Genomic DNA, 18,714 nt, shown 5'->3' on the forward strand with positions numbered 1-18,714 from the left:
GGGTTGGCATTGTATTTTGGTTGCCCTGTGTTATTAAAGCCTTTGCTCTCACTGTGCTCCAGAAAATGCTGCAGTCTTAGTCCTCACAGGTTCTCCACTTCAAGTTACAAAGGGGAAAAAATGTGTCGCCTGATAAGGCTTATCTTCACTATCCATTTTCTTGCATGTGGCTTAAGAAGAAAATAGCTTCATATAGCTCAGACAGTTCAAATAGATGGGACCTCACAGTTCATAGCTTTGTTTTGTCATCACTTTCAGAATTGTCATTTTCAGAATTGCACCAAAGAAGTCTACTGAGAAGGGATGCTGAGATTAGCCACAAGGCATATAAATTTGGCAAGAAAGGAATAAATTTAGGCAACAGAATGGAAGTTCTCTTGGCTTAAAATATCTCCATGTAAGTTTTTATTTCTTTCAAGTTTATAGCAAACTGCCTTCTGAGAGCAGCTTGACAGTAAGAAGAGATGGTGTAGCAGCTGTGGGGAGGTGTCACAAATGCCCCCATAAGCCCAAGGCAATGCCAGCCTTGGACTCCCAGCAGGATCATGAACCATAGGTCCCTACTCATTCCAAGGCTTGATATTTATGACAATGTTGTCAAAGCTGTCCAGAGCTCCATAAAACATTGTGTTTTTAAAAGGTCATCAAGCTAAATCCTCTAAACCTGTAAGAGTTACCCACTTGCTGAAAGCTAATAGGCTCTTGACTGAATGGTGAAGTTCACATAGGAGTACTAGTGACAGAACACAACTTCTAATAGCCTGACTCTAGCTTCACTGTTCAAAAAATTCTTCTTGGTCTGACTCAACAAAAACAAAGAACTAAGAATTTTCATCTTTTGCACTTAATCATAAATAAAACATAATTTCTTTTTTCTTAGGTGTCTAGGGTTTCTAATTAAATGCAAATAAGCTTCATTAGGCCAAATCCTTGAGTCATAATGATTATATCTGGATGCCAAAGGTTAAAATATTATATTCAAATCCCCCCCCCCCCCAGGATTTTGTAGGTTTCTCAGTTTGGCCATGTAAATGTGTTACCTTGACAAATGGAAATAGTAAAAGACCATGCAAATAACTGCCCAGTATTGTTTTGTTTCAGTTATCCCAATCCCCAAATTACTACATATACTTCAGCTTTTGCTATTTTTCCCAAATGAAATTCAAATAATTCCTGAAAAAACCATCAAGGCCTTGCTTGCTTAAGAGTATAACAACATGAAAATTAGTTTTCTTCCACTTTGATTTTATGTCAACTAAGAATGTTTACACGTATAATGTGGATAATCTCTCCCTACTATCTACCAGTACTTAATAAATGGTGAATTGAGAAGGAATGTTTTGACATTCCCCTCCTGCTCCTAGCTCTTGTCACTGCTAACTAGTAAATTTTCATATCTAAGTAGTTTAAATTATTTTTCTTAAAAAGTAAGTCAATGTTCAACTTACAGGGAAAAAAAAACCTGTTTATAGCATTTTAAGGCATTTGTCTGAGTCGTTTCTCTAAATCATTCATAGAGATTAAATACTAAGGAGTGTTGTAACTAGGAATCTACTCCTGACAACCTGAGAGTTGATTGTGTACCTAAATACTTCTGCCCCCTGTGCTCAGCTGGCACTTTCACTTGCCATCCTTTGAGCCTGTGTTCTATAGACTGGTTATGGTCTCAGTGTAAAATGTACCCCCACACACATGGGCTCGTGTACTTGAGTATTTGGTCCCCAGTGTGGGAAGCTGAGGAACATTATGGAGGTGGAGTCTTGTGCAGGAGGTGGGTGAATGGAGATGGGGCTTGAAATTTTACAGCCCAGCCCTATTTTATATTTGCACTCTGCTTCCAGCCTATTGATGTGACCAGCCAGCTTCATGCTGTTGCCACCATGACTTGCCCACCATGAAATTTCTTCTTGAAACTTGAAGCTGAAAATAAACCCTTCTCTTTCTTAAGTTGCTTCTGGTTGGGTATCTGTTCACAGCAACAAGAGAGTAACATAAGACTACTTTTATCTACTTATCTATCTATGCTTTGAAGACACTATGTCAGTATGTAAGGCTATTATCAAATTTGTTGTGCTCATATTGCATTATATTTAGAACCTACTCAATAAGAATGCATTTCTGCTCTTAAAAAAAAAAAAAAACTTCAGTTGCAATTCAAGAAAAATCTGAAGTTTTACTGCCACCTCTTATGCTTATGCATGATAAGGACAGGAAATAAAAATTGTATATCTTCTCTGTGACCAATTCTAGTTCACATCAGGGACAATCATGAGTTTACTTCAGATTCATAATTTATTTCTGTCCCAGGCATAATATAAATATAAGGGAGAGTTAGATATTTTTCTTTTTTATTGGTCAAATAACATTATTTGCAAATTGCTTTAGAGAGATGGCAGTAAGTATGGAAAGAATAAAACCCTCTCAATATGAAATTACAGTGCTAGAGTTTGCCCATACTATCATCAAATTTGAAAATAGCTTTATTATATAAATATATTCAATTTTGAAAAGTTAGTTTTTTAGAAAAATATAGTACATTTTATGCCCACAGGACAAGATAGGTGATGAAATAATAACTCACACTGTGATATTCACATGTGTGTGATTTTCAAGATAATATGTAATACTAAAGAATAATGATATTAATTGAACTAGTACTACAAAATATATTGGTCCCCAAAAGGAAGGAATAAAATGTACCATATTTTTCTAGAAAACCACATTTTTTCAAATGCAAATATATTTATATGATACTGCTGGTTTTCATACTTGATACTAAAATATGGACCAATTCTAGCACTGAAATAGTCAAATTATAATTCTTGAATTTTGCCTGTGCCTACTTACTTGCAGAATACATAATAAACATAACGTTATGCTAGAACATGTTGATTTTAGACATATCCAAAACTAGAGATGATTTATACCCCTTTATGACATGTACTGTTGTGCTGGACATGACTTAGCAATTAAACATGTTTGCTTGCAAAGTCTGCCAGGCCTGGTTCAGTTCCCCAGCACCCATGTAAGGCCAAGTGCAATCTTTAAGTGTCAAGAGACACTGATATACACACATACACACACGCATGCGTGCACACACACACACACACACACACACACACACACTTATACAAATAAAAAAATAAATAATTTAAAGAGTTGTGTCCTCATAATGAAGGCAAAATGACTTATTTTGTTTAAATATGTACTGCTGTTATTGTACCTATTTACTCATGTCTTCTTTGTTTTAATTTTTTTGTTTATTTTTACTTATTTGAGGGCGACACAGAGAGAGAGAAAGAGGCAGATAGAGAGAGAGAATGGGCGCACCAGGGCCTCCAGCCACTGCAAACTGAACTCCAGATACATGTGCCCCTTGTGCATCTGGCTAACATGGGTCTTGGAGGATAGAGCTTTGAACCAGGGTCCTCAGGCTTCACAGGCAAGCCCTTAACCACTAAGCCATCTCTCCAGCCCTCATGTCTTCTTTTTAGGATATCAAAAGTAATAGTTTAGAGTCTGGTGTGATGGTGCATGCCTTTAATTCTAGCACTCAGGAGGCAGAGGTAGGAAGTTCACTGTGAATTTGAAGTCACCCTGAGACTAAATAGTGAATTCCAGGTCAGCCTGGGCTAGAGTAAGACCCTACCTCAAATAACAAAAAAAAAGTATAGTTTATAGTAAATATTAGCAAATATCAGTAATTTAATATAAATAAATATTAACAATAAAATAATATTTTTAAAATTCAAATAATTAAAATTTATGAAAAACTCAATCTACTACCCAGTAACAACACACAACATCTCTGAGAAATGGAAATAGTTTCTTTTTCTTAAGATCTCTCAAAACTCACTGCTTTATTCAGCAACACATTTATCTATTAATTAGCTCTAGTTGCTAAAGTGAGAGTGGAAAACTGCCTCCCATTAGGATACTTTAGATTTTACTAAATTCTTTTTTTCTTCTTTTTTTTTTAATTAACAACTTCCATGATTATAAACAATATCCCATGGTAATGCCTTCCCTCCACCCACTTTCCCCTTTGAAACTCCACTCTCCATCATATCCCCTCCCCATCTCAATCAGTCTCTCTTTTATTTTGATGTCATCATCTTTTCCTCCTGTTATGATGGTCTTATGTAGGTAGTGTCAGGCACTGTGTCACTAAATTCTTGAAGCTACTGTTTCATCAGAATCCTCTCAGCTTTCTCTAACACACACAGAATCAGTCCTCTCTTTAAGTGGGATAGTGTGTGTGTGTGTGTGTGTGTGTGTGTGTGTGTGTGTGTGTGTGTGTGTGTTTCATCTGATCAGATGCTGCATTCTTCCCTCAAAGATCTATGAACTGTAATGCAAAGTGAGTGAGTATGATCTTCCACCCTTTATGACAGTAAATCTATTTTGTGTATTTGATCTAACAAAGCTCCACATATGAGAGAAGGAAGCTTGTGCCCCTCCTAAAGGAATAAATACAGAAATTTAGAACCAGCCTAGTCAAATGAAATCAATTTCAAATGAATTGTGATACACATACTGTACTGGATTGTCTATGAAGTTACTTATAGCAGACCTCTCTCTGTAACTGTTGGTTCAAGTTGACTTTTCAGGAAACACAACCCTGGAGAGAATGTGAATAAATTATATGACTTGATTTTTGCAACATCATTGGCCAAACTCTAACCTTACCCAAAGGAAAACACTCTTCCCTTAGAAATATAAAACCCACTCAAAATTCACACTACCATGCTTCTGCATTGAACCACATGTTACTTTGACAGGCTAATTATGTGAATTGGGAAGGTGAGAGTAAGGACACACACACACACACACACACACACACACACACACACACACACACAACACTGAACTGAATTGATTGAAGTCTAACCCGCTAAGCTTGTCTCAGTTTCCTTTCTACTTATAATTGGCTTGCAGTGTGCTAAGGCTGTACCATGCACTATTTACTCAGGCAGCTTTGGTTTTTCCTGTCTGTATTTTCCCCTGCAAACCCCAGGATAGAAATTGTATATGGGTGTGTGTAGCTATGCTGTAGAGCAACCCACTTCAACAGCTCTTCACCAGTGTTGACTAGCAATGGGTATGTGAACCTATTAGCTCTGGTGTAAATAACTCAAGTTATACAGGTTGTCTCTTAAAAGGATCAAGACCTCTTTCTGAACAAGCCATTTATAAACATTTAAACAGGAAACTGGTTGAGGTTTTTAAACAGGGACATGAAGAGTTTCTACTATCACTATTAACTCTCTTAGAGGAGAAAGCACAACCCTTACATTAAACCTTTTTAAATGGAAGAAAGAGAAATCAATGTGTAAGCCATCAGCCACCAGAGAAAATGTGCACGCTTCCATATAATCATTTTACATCATTTAAAATCTTTAAATTCTTTATTGTTGCTTAGATATCCACTATACATAAACTTCAGGACCACAAATATTCACCATGGCTCTTACATATATTTGTTTTAGATATTAGATTTCTGTGTTTCTGCTCTTCTTAATATACTTAAATCTCATTTCTACAGTATGTCTATTGCATTACTAGAAGTGGTTGTATATTCAGGTTTTCAATCAACTGGTTTACTTGGTTAGATTGACTATAAATTTGTTGACATATATTGATGATTTCTCATTTTCTTTCCCAGGGATCATTTCTTCTACTCATTTATTTTCAATCTCTCTACTTTCTGATTTGACAGTATCCTATGAGCAGCAAAATAGATCTCACAAGGAATGGTATAAACTAATTAGCAAATTTTATGTTGGAAACTATTCCTTTCTCACATGATGATTCTGACTAGATAATAAACTTAATGAAAATATGTAGCTCTTTCCATACTAAGGCAATAGCCTCATTCAAATAAGCTCTTATTTAGCCCTTGGACTTGAGTTCATAATTTTGGATATGATTTAAATACAGCAACAAGCTTTCAGTATGGAGGACGAGGTATAGTGTACAAAATAAAACAGTCTAAAGAATGGATTTTGAGTTGAGAAAATTCTTGATCTTCATTTTCAGCTAACGGGGAAAAAAAATAGTTTTTAAATAAGATGTGTTTAAAAAATACTGTAACTAAAAAGGCGGTGTATAACTGAAATGTAGGGAAGTCAGAGAAAATTTCCCTGCAAGCAGGTATGGACAAGCATTGAAGGATTACTAATGAACCCTAAATAGAAGTGTTGAATCATTTGTTACATGAAGAAGATCCAGAAATAAAAGTAAAAAAAAAAAAAAAAAAACAGTGCTGGTTGATTTCATCCATGTGGCAATGACAAACCCTACTGCTAAAATTTCCTTGACACAGCAGGTGCCTGGTTTGACCATTCTAGCTTATTGCCTCCTGGCCCTAGCAGAGAATGAGTCTATTCTTCTCCATGCCTTTGTGAATGACCAGGGCATTGCAAGGCACATATAAATACCATGGCTGGCCTCTTTCTGTTTTCATAGGATCCTTCTATGTTTGAAATTTTATCTAACATCATCTACTTTGGCTTTGTTGTGTTGACTTACCATGCTTACAGTCAGCTACCAAAACACCATGCACAATTTTGAAAATTAACTTAAAAGAATGGGGAATAGCCAAAAATAATTTTCTATATACTCACTGTCATTTTTATTTTTTAATATTTAATTTATTTATTGGAGAGAAAGAGGCAGGTAGAGAATGGACACACCAGGGCCTCTAACCACAAACAAACTCCAGATGCATGCTTTTCTTGGTTGCTGAGGAATTGAAGTTGGGTCTGTTTGGCTTTGTTGGCAGGCATCTTAACCACTAAGCCATCACTCCAGCCCCCTCATTGTCTTTTCTATGGAAGCAGTTTGTGAACTTTAATTATAGTTATTAATATAGAAATATTATAATGCAAAAAAATAATCACACAAGCCTTCATAGCTTAAGAGATTGCAACATAAAACAAATGAATGACTGAAATGACATCTTCAACAGCTCGACCATGGCTGTGAATTTAGGTTTATAACATGAAATATTACCATCATAGCAATAGACATAAATATTGTTATGAAAGGAAGCACTAAACGTTTTAACAATTTCCTTCAAACTTTAATGATTTGCAGATGGCATCTAGATCTTAAAATGTATAGATATTTTACAGCATTGCCTAAACATAAATAATACATTTGACTGATTCATAAATGCCAGAGGCATGTTTTTTCTCCTGATGAATATTCTCACCACCCATGACTGCCAGTGAAAATTATAACAGTAAATTGTAAAAAAAAACTTTGCCTCTCTATGCGGAAATAATAGGAAGGCATCCCTTCCACAAAAATCATAATTAACTTGCAGTGTCTCATTACTGCTTACCAAACACTGTGGTCCTGAATAGTACTTATAGAATGACTCTTTAGATTGAGGTCAATGAAGTTATATTTCTCACATTTTGGGGACAGAAATTTTCAAGGATATTTTATTTCAGATTAGAAAAGAGAAAATAAATATGAAACTTATTATTAAAAAAATACACATATAATTAATCAAACAAAATGGTATTACAAATGCAAAATAAAAACATTTGGACACACAAACATCAGAAAATTATTTGTATATATTTATAAACACACAAGAAAACTCTTGTTCTTATGTGGAAGAAGTACCTTTTGGAATATAAGTTGTTTTCTTTATCATAAGTTTAATTATCACAAAGCATTGTTAATACCAGCCAAATAGCATGCATGCATTAAAATACACTTACAGCATTCACTATGTACTGTGTGAATATCTACATAAGTAATTCTAAAATAACATTTGCTCCTTCGGTATTTTTATTTTGGCAATAAAAATGTATGGATGCTAGTAAAAAAAAAAAAAATCATGTTCACAGTAGATTAGGAAAAAAGGCCTGACAGAATATATTTGTTGAAATTTGCATTTGGTTTGGAAACTGTCTGCTTAACAATTGAACAGCTATATTTTAACTTTTAAGCTCCCATGGTGAGAAAGTATCAAGGTATTTCAGCAATTTCTCTTAGAGACATTATGCTGGGCTTTGAAATTCAAAAAGTAGAATATTTCTTCTGGGATTAGTTCATGATCAATATACCATCTCTGTGCAAGGAAAATTAAAGCTGTCGGACAACTCATAGACACATCACTGGCTGTTAAAGATGTAGGAAATTGCATAAGAGCATGAAAAGCCCTGGGTAATTTTGCAGTTTCATCTCTAAACACAATTGTAAAGACGTCTGTCTTTCAATTCTTTCTTGCTCTTTCTTCTGAAGGCCTTTTAGTTCTTGCTCTTTTTAAGTAGCTTTCCCTATCGTAGTAGTTTTGCTTGTTAATGTACTGGTTGATCTTCCTAGGCTAAAAAGGTATTTATAGGAGGTTCTTACTTTTATCTGTATTTACAGAGAATGCTAACAAGTTAGAAGAAAGTGCCAGAGAACACCACATACCTTGTCCAGAGCATTACAATGGTTTCTGCATGCATGGGAAGTGTGAACATTCCATCAATATGCAGGAGCCGTCTTGCAGGTAACATTTTCACTCATCAACTTTTAAAATACCTAGAGTAAAATTGTAGAGACTGGATAGGAAATGCTTTTGAAGAATTAGTTGACATTCTGCTAGAATGAGTGATCAGCTGCAAAATCTCTCTTCCTCTTGTACACACACACACACACACACACACACACACACACACACATACCAACAAACCATAAGATGTGTGTGCTCATGCACTCAAGTACTACTTAGAATATCACTCAATATACTCTTCTAGTAGAATTTACAACTGTACTCTATGCACAAAATCCTTAAAAGAACAGGCTACTCCTTAATATTCATTATTCTTTCCTCTGAAGAGAGAACAGTGCTTGGCACTTTTCATTACAAGTACTAATTTTTGGAGGTCATCATTTCCAAAGTCATATTTTCTACAATAACTGTCATTGGATTTGCTTTGCTGGGCATTCACTCTTCTGTGAAACTTTTCTCAATAGAGTCCTGCACAGTAACATGATTAGCTGTACATCACAGTTTAAAACTCAGTAGAGAAAAAGAAATTCCATGTCCAGACTTAGTTTACAAAAATCCACTGAATATCCATATTTATAACCTACAGTCATTATTTCCAAGATGGCAAAGCCAAAATGATAAAAGAAAATATGTATTTATATTTAAATGATTGTATTACTGTATTATGATATATACATATGCAATAGCAGTACTTTACATCCCCTCCTTCTCTCCCCTCATCTACCAGTGTCTGCCTTTCTCATTTTCTTTCACAGAACAGACCAGTGTTTGTCCTCTCCTGAATCTAGGCACAGTGAGCATCCCAGAGAAAATCCCTGCTCCCATTCCCTCAGTATTAAACCCTGCTCATTCAGAGAGGGACGACCTTAAGATGTTGTTGCAAGGGAATCAAAGCCAACTCCTAAAGTAGTTCCACAAAAGCAATGATAGGTTTATCTCATTTAGCATATTTTTATATCAAATGTTAATGTCAGCATGCAGGTGGTCTACCTAGACTTGATTGGAAATCAGGTGGGTGAGATGCCCATTCCTTATCAGAGGAATCCCACATCTGTCTGTTTTGCCAACACATGTTCCCTATATCATAACTTTCCTAGCAAAATGTATCTCTCCAACATGAACCAATGGCTTAATGACCAGAAATCTTAAGGAACAACACTTACTAACCTCCAGCCCAAACATTTTTTTAAACAAATTTTATGACAATAACATAGAGGGCATTTTGTTTAAAAAAAATAAATAGTCTTTTTTGTATTTTATCATTAAATAAGTAAAAATGTTGGCTTATGTTGACTAAGAAAAAAAAACTAAAACAAAAGAATTCTGAGCTTCAATTAAATGGACTTTGTAATTTCTTCCAGATGTGATGCTGGTTATACTGGGCAGCACTGTGAAAAAAAAGACTACAGTGTTCTGTATGTTGTTCCCGGTCCTGTACGATTTCAGTATGTCTTAATAGCCGCTGTGATTGGAACAATTCAGATTGCCGTCATCTGCGTGGTAGTCCTCTGCATCACAAGGTCAGTCATTGTACAGGTCAGCTCCAAACAAGGGGAAGTGCTGGGCCTCCTTTCTTCAGTTGAGTCCCTGAATTTGAGCCCCTTAATATACTGTAACCATCATTTCTCCATCAGAGCCATTCCTCACCAAAGGAAATTTGAAAACACAAATGGAAAGGTATGGGTTTTCATGTAGGACTAGTACAAATTGTTCTCCTTATTTTCATGGTATAAAGAGGATTGTTTCATAAGCAAAGACCTTTTTTCCAATATGTGACCCTGTTTGTTTAAATATGTTTCTGTCTTTAAACTATATGTTTAAAAAATCAGTCTTCATTTGGACTATGAATAGCCTGTTTAAATAACCAACCTATTCTTACCAGTTTGAACCAGTATACCAAATAAAACCAAAATAACTTTATATAAGGCCTAGAAGTGTCTGAATTATAGCTTTTGTTTATAAAACATGTTTGCAAATAGAACCCTCAGATATAATAATTTTAATGTAACTATACTATAATGTAGCAAATGGTTTTTATCTTAAGATAAGGTAAAATCTAACAATTAAATTTTTAAGGTTATAATGAGAAAGAATATGTTATATGAAAATTTTTGAAACAATGAAACAAATAGCAATTAATAGCAAACTCCCAATCTGATAAAAGGTAATCTTCTTAGAGAACAAGATTAAAGTAAAAGAAAAATAAACACTTCATCCAGTTTCAATAAGAAAACAATCCATGACTGATTCATGTTGTCTAATGCTAAGTTTGAGTAGAGAAAGGAGGACTCAGACTTGCTTGACTTCACCTTGTTTGCTAAGCCTAAGTAGAGAAAAATTGATTCTAAACCATGTGTTTCATTCATGCCCCCTGTGGCAAGAAAAGTTATTGGGGTTACTTTTTTCTGTCCTTATTTCACTCTCCTTTAAAAAGTTCAAAGGAAGTTCTTTAAGGTTAACACCAAGTCCATGAACATTTCCACTTTTATTCGTTTGTAAAGTTCTGTAGTAAATCAGAATGTTTCCCAAAGAAATTATTTCCTAAAAACAAGAAAATAAAAGAAGCCTTCTTATTTTTAGAAAATAAAGGCTTCAATGTGTCTCAGTATCTGTATTGCCCTACCTTCTTTGAAGTCAAATGTGGCATTTGCTCTTGAAAAGACAAAATAAGGTTCATAAATCCTTACCTGGCTGAACGGCTTAAGGGAAGATCATCGAATAGAGCCTTCTGCTATTCTAAGCCAAGTTGAGTTCACCAACTCGACTATCATGTTTAGATGCCAAGTGAGTCCATGGGTTATATTAAAATAATTCAGGGAACTGAAAGATAACTTGAGAAACCAAAAACAGTGAACATAAAAAGAAAAGATGGAAAATAATTAAAAGCACAGTAAACTATGCCATACTCCTCTGAGGATCTTGATGTTTCTATGATCTAGGAAATAATAGCACATGAAAAAATTAGCTCATATTTAACAGCCTATGCCATAACAATTCAACTGTAACTTCAGATCCTGTTTGCTGCTATTCTGTTAATCACCATTTCATCTTCATATAAAACAGAAAAATTAAAGTATAGTGACTTTACCTTATTTCACAAATGTGCTATGTTCATGTTATATATTTATATATTCACTCATTTATGTACACAAATGTACATATCTACACATTCTATGCCATCAAGCATTAACAATTATCCTGATACATAGTTATCAAATTGCTGAGTTCACACATCTGAGTCATGAGAGAAAAAATGATGGTCAGGCTGTTGGGATTCAGAGCCTTCATGCCTGGTCTTTGCTCCTGCCGCACCTAGATGACTGTGACTTTGTGTGTCTTAATGCCGTGCTAAGTGCTCCACTAAACTGCAAATCACAGTAAGCTGTATTTTCAAGCTATATAGACTTTTATCATTTTTTTCATGTTAAAACTCTACAAGTAATATCCTCAGTTTATTTTAGAGGAAGATTAAATAACACATCAACTAAATTAGCATTACTATAATGTATTGTATGAATCTTCACTTTGACCATCAAACTTTCCAAAGACTTTCCAAGAAACATAGTACTCAAAGCACTGCACCAGTTCCCAGGGTAGAGCCATTCCATCCATCCAAACACATTCTGCTTACAAACCTGACATTCCACCAATCCTCAGGAAAACATGCTTTCCTGATAACCTGGTCACACTTACTTCTCAGGATCTATCCCAAAACACCCCAGTGCCAAAATATTTACCAAGTTAACACCAACATGGATCCCTTTGTTCTCTTCAGTTTTCTTTTCATCTTCCTCACCTGGTCTCCAGTCTAATGTCCTGTCTTCTCTTTCTCTTATCTTCTTCCTCTGATTACTACCTCTTTTGTTTATATTTTAGTCAACCATTTGCCTTTCTATTAACAATATGTGACAAAAAATTTAAGTGTCTAGAGATATGTTCCAAAATGAAAACAAGTTGTTCTGTTGCTAAATTTGATTTTCAATCCTTTTATCTTCTTCTCCTACCTGCCGGGAATGTGATTTTGAGTTCTGTTATAATTTTTGACAGATATCTCACCAAAATAAGCATACAGACAGATAGACAAATGGACACACATGCTCCTATTATCTATGTGTATGCTTATGTGTATATATTCATATGTTTTTCAGTATTTCCCCCAGCTTGTTGTAATAGAATTGTATGTTAATTTTATGATTTTTATTTGCATGACAATATAATAAGCAATCTCTCATTATAAGAGAAAAACACTAGATCAGATTTTCAGATAACTTTCCTATTAGCTTTTCATAGCAGCTATCTAATTGGTACTAAGTTATGTCTAGCTTATAGTATGAATACACAAGAATACTAGGTTACACTAAACCAAGTTTTTTTCCATTTACATATTGGATATTATCAGTTGGTTTGGGTATGTTAGAATTTTAACTTGTAGCATTGAAATGTTGATAAGTATAACATTTACCCTCCTGCCATTTAGAACATAAAATTGTTGATGTCCTTTCAAGTGAGGCAGAACATGCACATGACTCACTTGTTTTAGATGTGTTGAGTCTGCTCATTGAGCCTTGATGAATGAGCAGTGGGGGACAAGGTAAATATATTTCTTTTCAGCTTCCATTTCTGTTCTCCAAATCACTACAGAAAGCTAAAGGTAACTGCAAAAATGAACCAAAATGTAACCTAACAGAATCTAGAATTCTACTCATACTCAGTTCTTTCATCTGAAATTTGATAAATTTGCTTAATCCACAACTTCACTCTCTGACCAAACTTCCGGTAATCACATTGGACTAAGATTTGTAAACTTTCCAACCTTCTAGGAAATGCCCCCGAAGCAACAGAATTCACAGGCAGAAGCAAAATACAGGGCACTACAGTTCAGACAACACAACAAGAGCATCCACGAGGCTAATCTAAAGGGAGCATGTTGCACAGTGGCCGGACTACCGACAGTGTGGACTACATAATTCAGTATTATAGACAAAAAAGTAAGACGAGATCTACACATGTTGCCTTGCATTTGTGGTAATCTACACCAATGAAAACATGTACTACAGCTATATTTGATTATGTATGGATATATTTGAAATAGTATACATTGTCTTGATGTTTTTCTGTAATGTAAATAAACTATTTATATCACACAATATAGTTTTTTCTTTCCCATGTATTTGTTATATATAATAAATACTCAGTGATGAGAAAAAGTGGCATTCTTAAATTTGCGGTACTTCATAACTGTAAATATAGTCCAACCAGTACAATCTATATAGGTTCCAATATTTCATCTTTATTCACATCTGTAGACAGCACATTAGTTTGTGCAGGACTCAGTGGCTAGGTTTTGAGTGATTCCAAGATCAAGGGAAATGATGGTTATTGGAAAAGAGAAAAAATAATTTACTTTATATTGAGTGAAGATAAAATATTTTAGATCTTTGAATCATCTCTATTTCATCTGCTTCCTTCCCTGCCTTCCATTTTCATTCCCAGGACAGAAAAATCTCTGGCACATAAATTAAGTCAAAGAAGAAAGGGAGGGAAAGTGTTTCATAACTCAAAATAGAAAGGCAAAAGAGATATTGGTTTTTATTAAGGAAGCAACCCAGAATCTCTACTAAGGGCTTATATTCAAAGGGTTCTGTATAAGATATAAACACAGTAGTATAATCTGTTATGATTAGGTGAGTGGAAGTAACAGCTAGGGGAATATATTAATAACATCATTAAATAATTGTGACCTCTTAGAAGAACATTGCTATAGTTATAATTCTTGAAAAGTAGTTAGATTCCCAAACAAATACCTCATGAAGAGCTTTGTGGATGTGAAATGCCATTATTTGAAATCTAACTAAGATAATGACAACACTTCATGAAAACAGAGAAATGTATTTTGAGCATACTTACGTGGCAAGAAAGAAAATGGATCCCTAGAATTTGTCTGAAGGACCTTTGGTGGAAAGCTGTTGTCAATTTTTGTCAGATATGAGTATACAAACAGGCATAGCCACTTTGCCTAGGAAAAATAAATCACGAAATTCTCAAAGAATAAGATGAAATACCAAGTCAAATAATTTCCTTAAAATCATTTATCTTTGAGTAGCTTCTGTGGCTCACATGGGTAATTTAAATAAAGCTTTGTCTCCTATGAGCAACTTCTGTGTGGAATGAAATAGCATGTCCCTCCTCTGTCAAAAAAGACACAAATATCATATCAAAGTATTTTGAGTATAAAATATTCAGTGAACAATAAAATTTTGAGTTAAAATTTAGGCCATTTGTTAATATAAATAAAGGTGACAACCAAAACAAGACTGAGGACTTTGAAAAATGTGGTTTTCTAGATTAGTCATAAATTTGTAAAGTGTGAATCTATTGGCACAGCCATCACTCAAGCATCCCTGTGAGTCAGTCTCTGATACTTGTATATGACATATTCTTCTTAAACACCTGCAAGAAAATGTAGTTTAACATGCAGAAATGTAAGTAGCCAAATAGCCCTGGTCTCTGTATGACAGGATGGTAGCTATGTGTGTGGGGGGGGGGGGGGGGTGGAGGAGCTCTTCCTCATCTTAAAAGAAGATAAAAAGTATAAATTCAACAAAGATATGTAAGTTCACCAAACACTCCACAGACCTTTGCTTGTGAGAATATGAAATGACTTGCTTTGCTATTTGTTCATGCATTATAACATGTCGTGTTTAGAGGTGCTTGTTTGCTAAGCCTGCTGGCCCTGGATCAATTCCAAAAGACCCACATAAAGCCAGACACACAAAGTGGCACATGCATCATGAGTTTGTTTGCAATGGCAAAAGGCCCTGGTGTACCCATAGGCTCTCTCGCTCTCTCACACACTCTCTCTCTATTCTTCTCTATCACTTTATCTCTTGAATGAAAGTAAATAAATATTTTTATTTATTTATTTATTTGAGACCGACAGACACAGAGAGAAAGACAGATAGAGGGAGAGAGAGAGAATGGGCGCGCCAGGGCTTCCAGCCTCTGTAAACGAACTCCAGACGCGTGCGCCCCCTTGTGCATCTGGCTAACGTGGGACCTGGGGAACCGAGCCTCGAACTAGGGTCCTTAGGCTTCACAGGCAAGCGCTTAACCGCTAAACCATCTCTCCAGCCCCAATAAATATTTTTTTAAAAGAGCATAAATTTAAGTGCTGAAAAAGTCCTCAGTACTTTTCTGCCAACCTCCATAATCATCCATCCCAAGAGGGCATCACTTTTGAAAACTGCATAATGAATCTTAAGTGAGCTGGTACTGTGTGTCAGGTGCTATCCAAAGCCCTACAAACACTACATGGTCTCGAAGCTAAAGGAACTCACATTCTAATACTGACAGATAAGCACCCAGACTGTACTTGCACATTTCTTGTCATTTGCATTTTCATTCTTGGACAATTTTAACTACCCAAACAAATCTTTCACATGAGTTAAAATAGCCTTCTCTGTGGTTGGTCTCCTTAGCTCCCATTTTTCTTCTCTAGAACAAAGGACCATTGACTGGTGCATTTTAAATATAAAGACAGAAATCTTGATTTTCTGCTCACTCTGGAACCTTCCACAAGTATTTTCTTCACTGAGTGAAGCATCCTGAATTTTCCATTTATGTGGAATGATTCCCACATGCTCCAAGCATTGGGATCATTCGGTCCTGACGCTGCTTTGCCAATAGACCTGTTAAGTGCAGAGCCCAAATTACATGGCTACCATTGATGAAACTGCACCAGCCACTAATGCTGTTGGGCTGATCAGCTCAGTGCACACAACCACAACTTGCAGAAAGCAAAGTTAAGATCCATGTTACCTGCCCTGCTCAAGTCCTATTTTGACCACAAATTTGCTGAGGATCCATGAGCATGTCATCTCACATCTTAGAGTATAGTTCCCTCATCCATAAGATCACTTTCTGGCTATAATGCTAAGCTTACACATATTCAGAAGAAAAAGCACTATAGTTTTATTGCTATCAAAGATCACATTAACTAGTATGGTTACTTGCCCTAGACATCAGTTTGAAATTTCTAAATAAATTTATAATCCATTTCATTTCTTTATTCAGTATTTACTCACAACATATTATACATGTACTAAGATGTATAAGATGACAGTGAGAAATAAGACAATCATCCTTAAAAGTAACTTACTCCCAGGCTCCGGGTTCCTTTCACCAAAGTTTACACAGTCTGGGGAGGAAGACTGGGAGGTCAATAAAGCAGTATACAAAAAGTAACAAAGGCTATGCTAGTACTTGCCTTGGAGTACTATGGGAATCTCAAGGGAGACTGTCTGCTGAACAGGCATACCTCTTCAAAGTGAGGTACACAGAATGATTTTGTTATCACACACACACAGAAACACACACACACAGATATCTTCTTTCCAAGAGTTTGGAGAATTTCAATGTTCTCTCCACAACCTTCTTGTCACATTATTCAGAGCAAGTAACAGCTTTCCAGCAAGGCTCCTATGACTCTCCTACCATCTCCTAATTCTATGATGGGATTTTTCATGTTGTTCCAAAATTGTTCCTGCAAGTTCATCGCTTAGCCTGGAAGCAATATGAAACCAGAAAATTAATGGCTTGCAAATTTTTTCCACTTCTTCAGCAAACATTTATTAGGTACATACAGTAGGCCAGACACAATTTTTGTGCTGTGGTGCAGTAGTGAGGGGGACAGATCTCTGCCCAGGTCACATTACAGCAGAGAGGTGAAAGTGGGTGACAAGCAGGGATTTATCAAGCAATAAAATTGGAAAAATTATAGTTCTCCTCAGAGACTCAAAGAATGATGTATTTCAAGGTGCCATCAGATTAGTAAGGATTGAGTGCCCCAAAATGAGTATAATATTTGATATTTGTACTCTGGAATGAAGCAGATGTGGTTCCACTTGACGATATACTTCATCTTGGTCAGTTTGCCTGTGTCTATTCTGCTTCACATTTGAAATGGAAAGGAAAAGCTGGGCGTGGCCTGGTACGCCTTTAATCCCAGCAATTAGGAGGCAGAGGTAGGAGGATCACCATGAATTTGAGGCCACCCTGAAAATACAGAGTGAATTCCAGGTTAGCCTGAGCTAGAGTGAGACCCTAGCTTAAAAAAAAAGGGGGGGGGGGAAGGCAGCCTCTTCCTGCACACAACATGACTGGTGTGAGAAATAAAGAGGCGGGGACTGGGAGATGGCACGGTGGTTTAGCACAATGACCTCAGTTCATATCCCCAGCATATATAAATGTCAGGTATCATGGAACATGCCTGTAAACCCAGCACTAGAGATGCAAAAACAGGGAGTTCCACGAGGCTCATTGATTGCCTAGACTAGTCAAATCAGTGAGCTCCAGCTTCAGTGAGAAACCCTGTCTCAAAAACTAAGGTGAATGGGTTGGAGAGATTGGTTAGTTGGTTAAGGCACTTCCCTGCAAAACCTAAGGACCCAGATTTGATTCTCCAGGCCCCACATAAGCCAGATGCACAAGGTAGCACATGTGTCTGGAGTTCATTTACAGTGGCTAGAGGCCCTGGCACCCATTCTCTCTCCTCTTTCTCTCCCTCTGTCTTTCCCTCTCTCACTGTCTCAAATAAAAATAAATTTAAAAAACCTAAGGTGGAAAACAATTGAGGAAGACACCTGATGTCAACTTCTGGCTTCCACAAGCTCCTGTGCACACACACACATACGAAGAAAAGAAAAAAATATAAGACAAAACTTGGGCTCAAAACAATGGTATGCACAAATAAAATATTCAGTAAATGAAAATGTTGTGTAGGGATAAAATAAATAACTATTGCAACAATAAATATTAATAACAAACCATATTTTACCAACCAAGAGGTGCATGATGGCCATCACATTATCAGAGTTAGATGAAGCTGAGTAACCATGGTCACTCACAAGAGTGTTTCCTGTGCCTTTTGAGATAAGAAAGCTGCTTATCATTCTCAGAAAATAAGTCATATTGAGGTAAATAAGAATCCAGTTACTGTCATTTTTTTTCCAAATTTGTCTACTGGTAATTTTTCTGAAGAAGAAGGAGATCATTTTTTGCTGCAGCATGTGCTATGGAGCCCCTGGTGCTCCAGATGCAGGAAGAGGAGGCAGGGCTGCAGCGGCTTTGCAGGACCACAATCTTTAATGAGCGCATCCTTCAGAAGTCAGCGCAGGCTAGTGAAGTATTACAGAGCT

General features: G+C 36.1%; 1 protein-coding gene across 1 annotated transcript in view; it reads left to right on the forward strand.

Moving 5' to 3' along the window:
• Nucleotides 1–13,665, forward strand: part of Tmeff2 (transmembrane protein with EGF like and two follistatin like domains 2) — a 269,110-nt gene extending 255,445 nt beyond the window's left edge. Inside the window, exons 8-10 of the mRNA XM_004660244.2 lie at nt 8,392–8,515; nt 9,880–10,038; nt 13,339–13,665. Coding sequence (XP_004660301.1) covers nt 8,392–8,515; nt 9,880–10,038; nt 13,339–13,435 — 380 coding nt within the window. The 3' untranslated portion in view covers nt 13,436–13,665. The remainder of the gene's footprint in view (nt 1–8,391; nt 8,516–9,879; nt 10,039–13,338) is intronic.
• Nucleotides 13,666–18,714: the final 5,049 nt, after the last annotated feature.

Source organism: Jaculus jaculus, chromosome 4 (assembly GCF_020740685.1).
Source record: "Jaculus jaculus isolate mJacJac1 chromosome 4, mJacJac1.mat.Y.cur, whole genome shotgun sequence".
NCBI lineage: Eukaryota > Metazoa > Chordata > Mammalia > Rodentia > Dipodidae > Jaculus > Jaculus jaculus.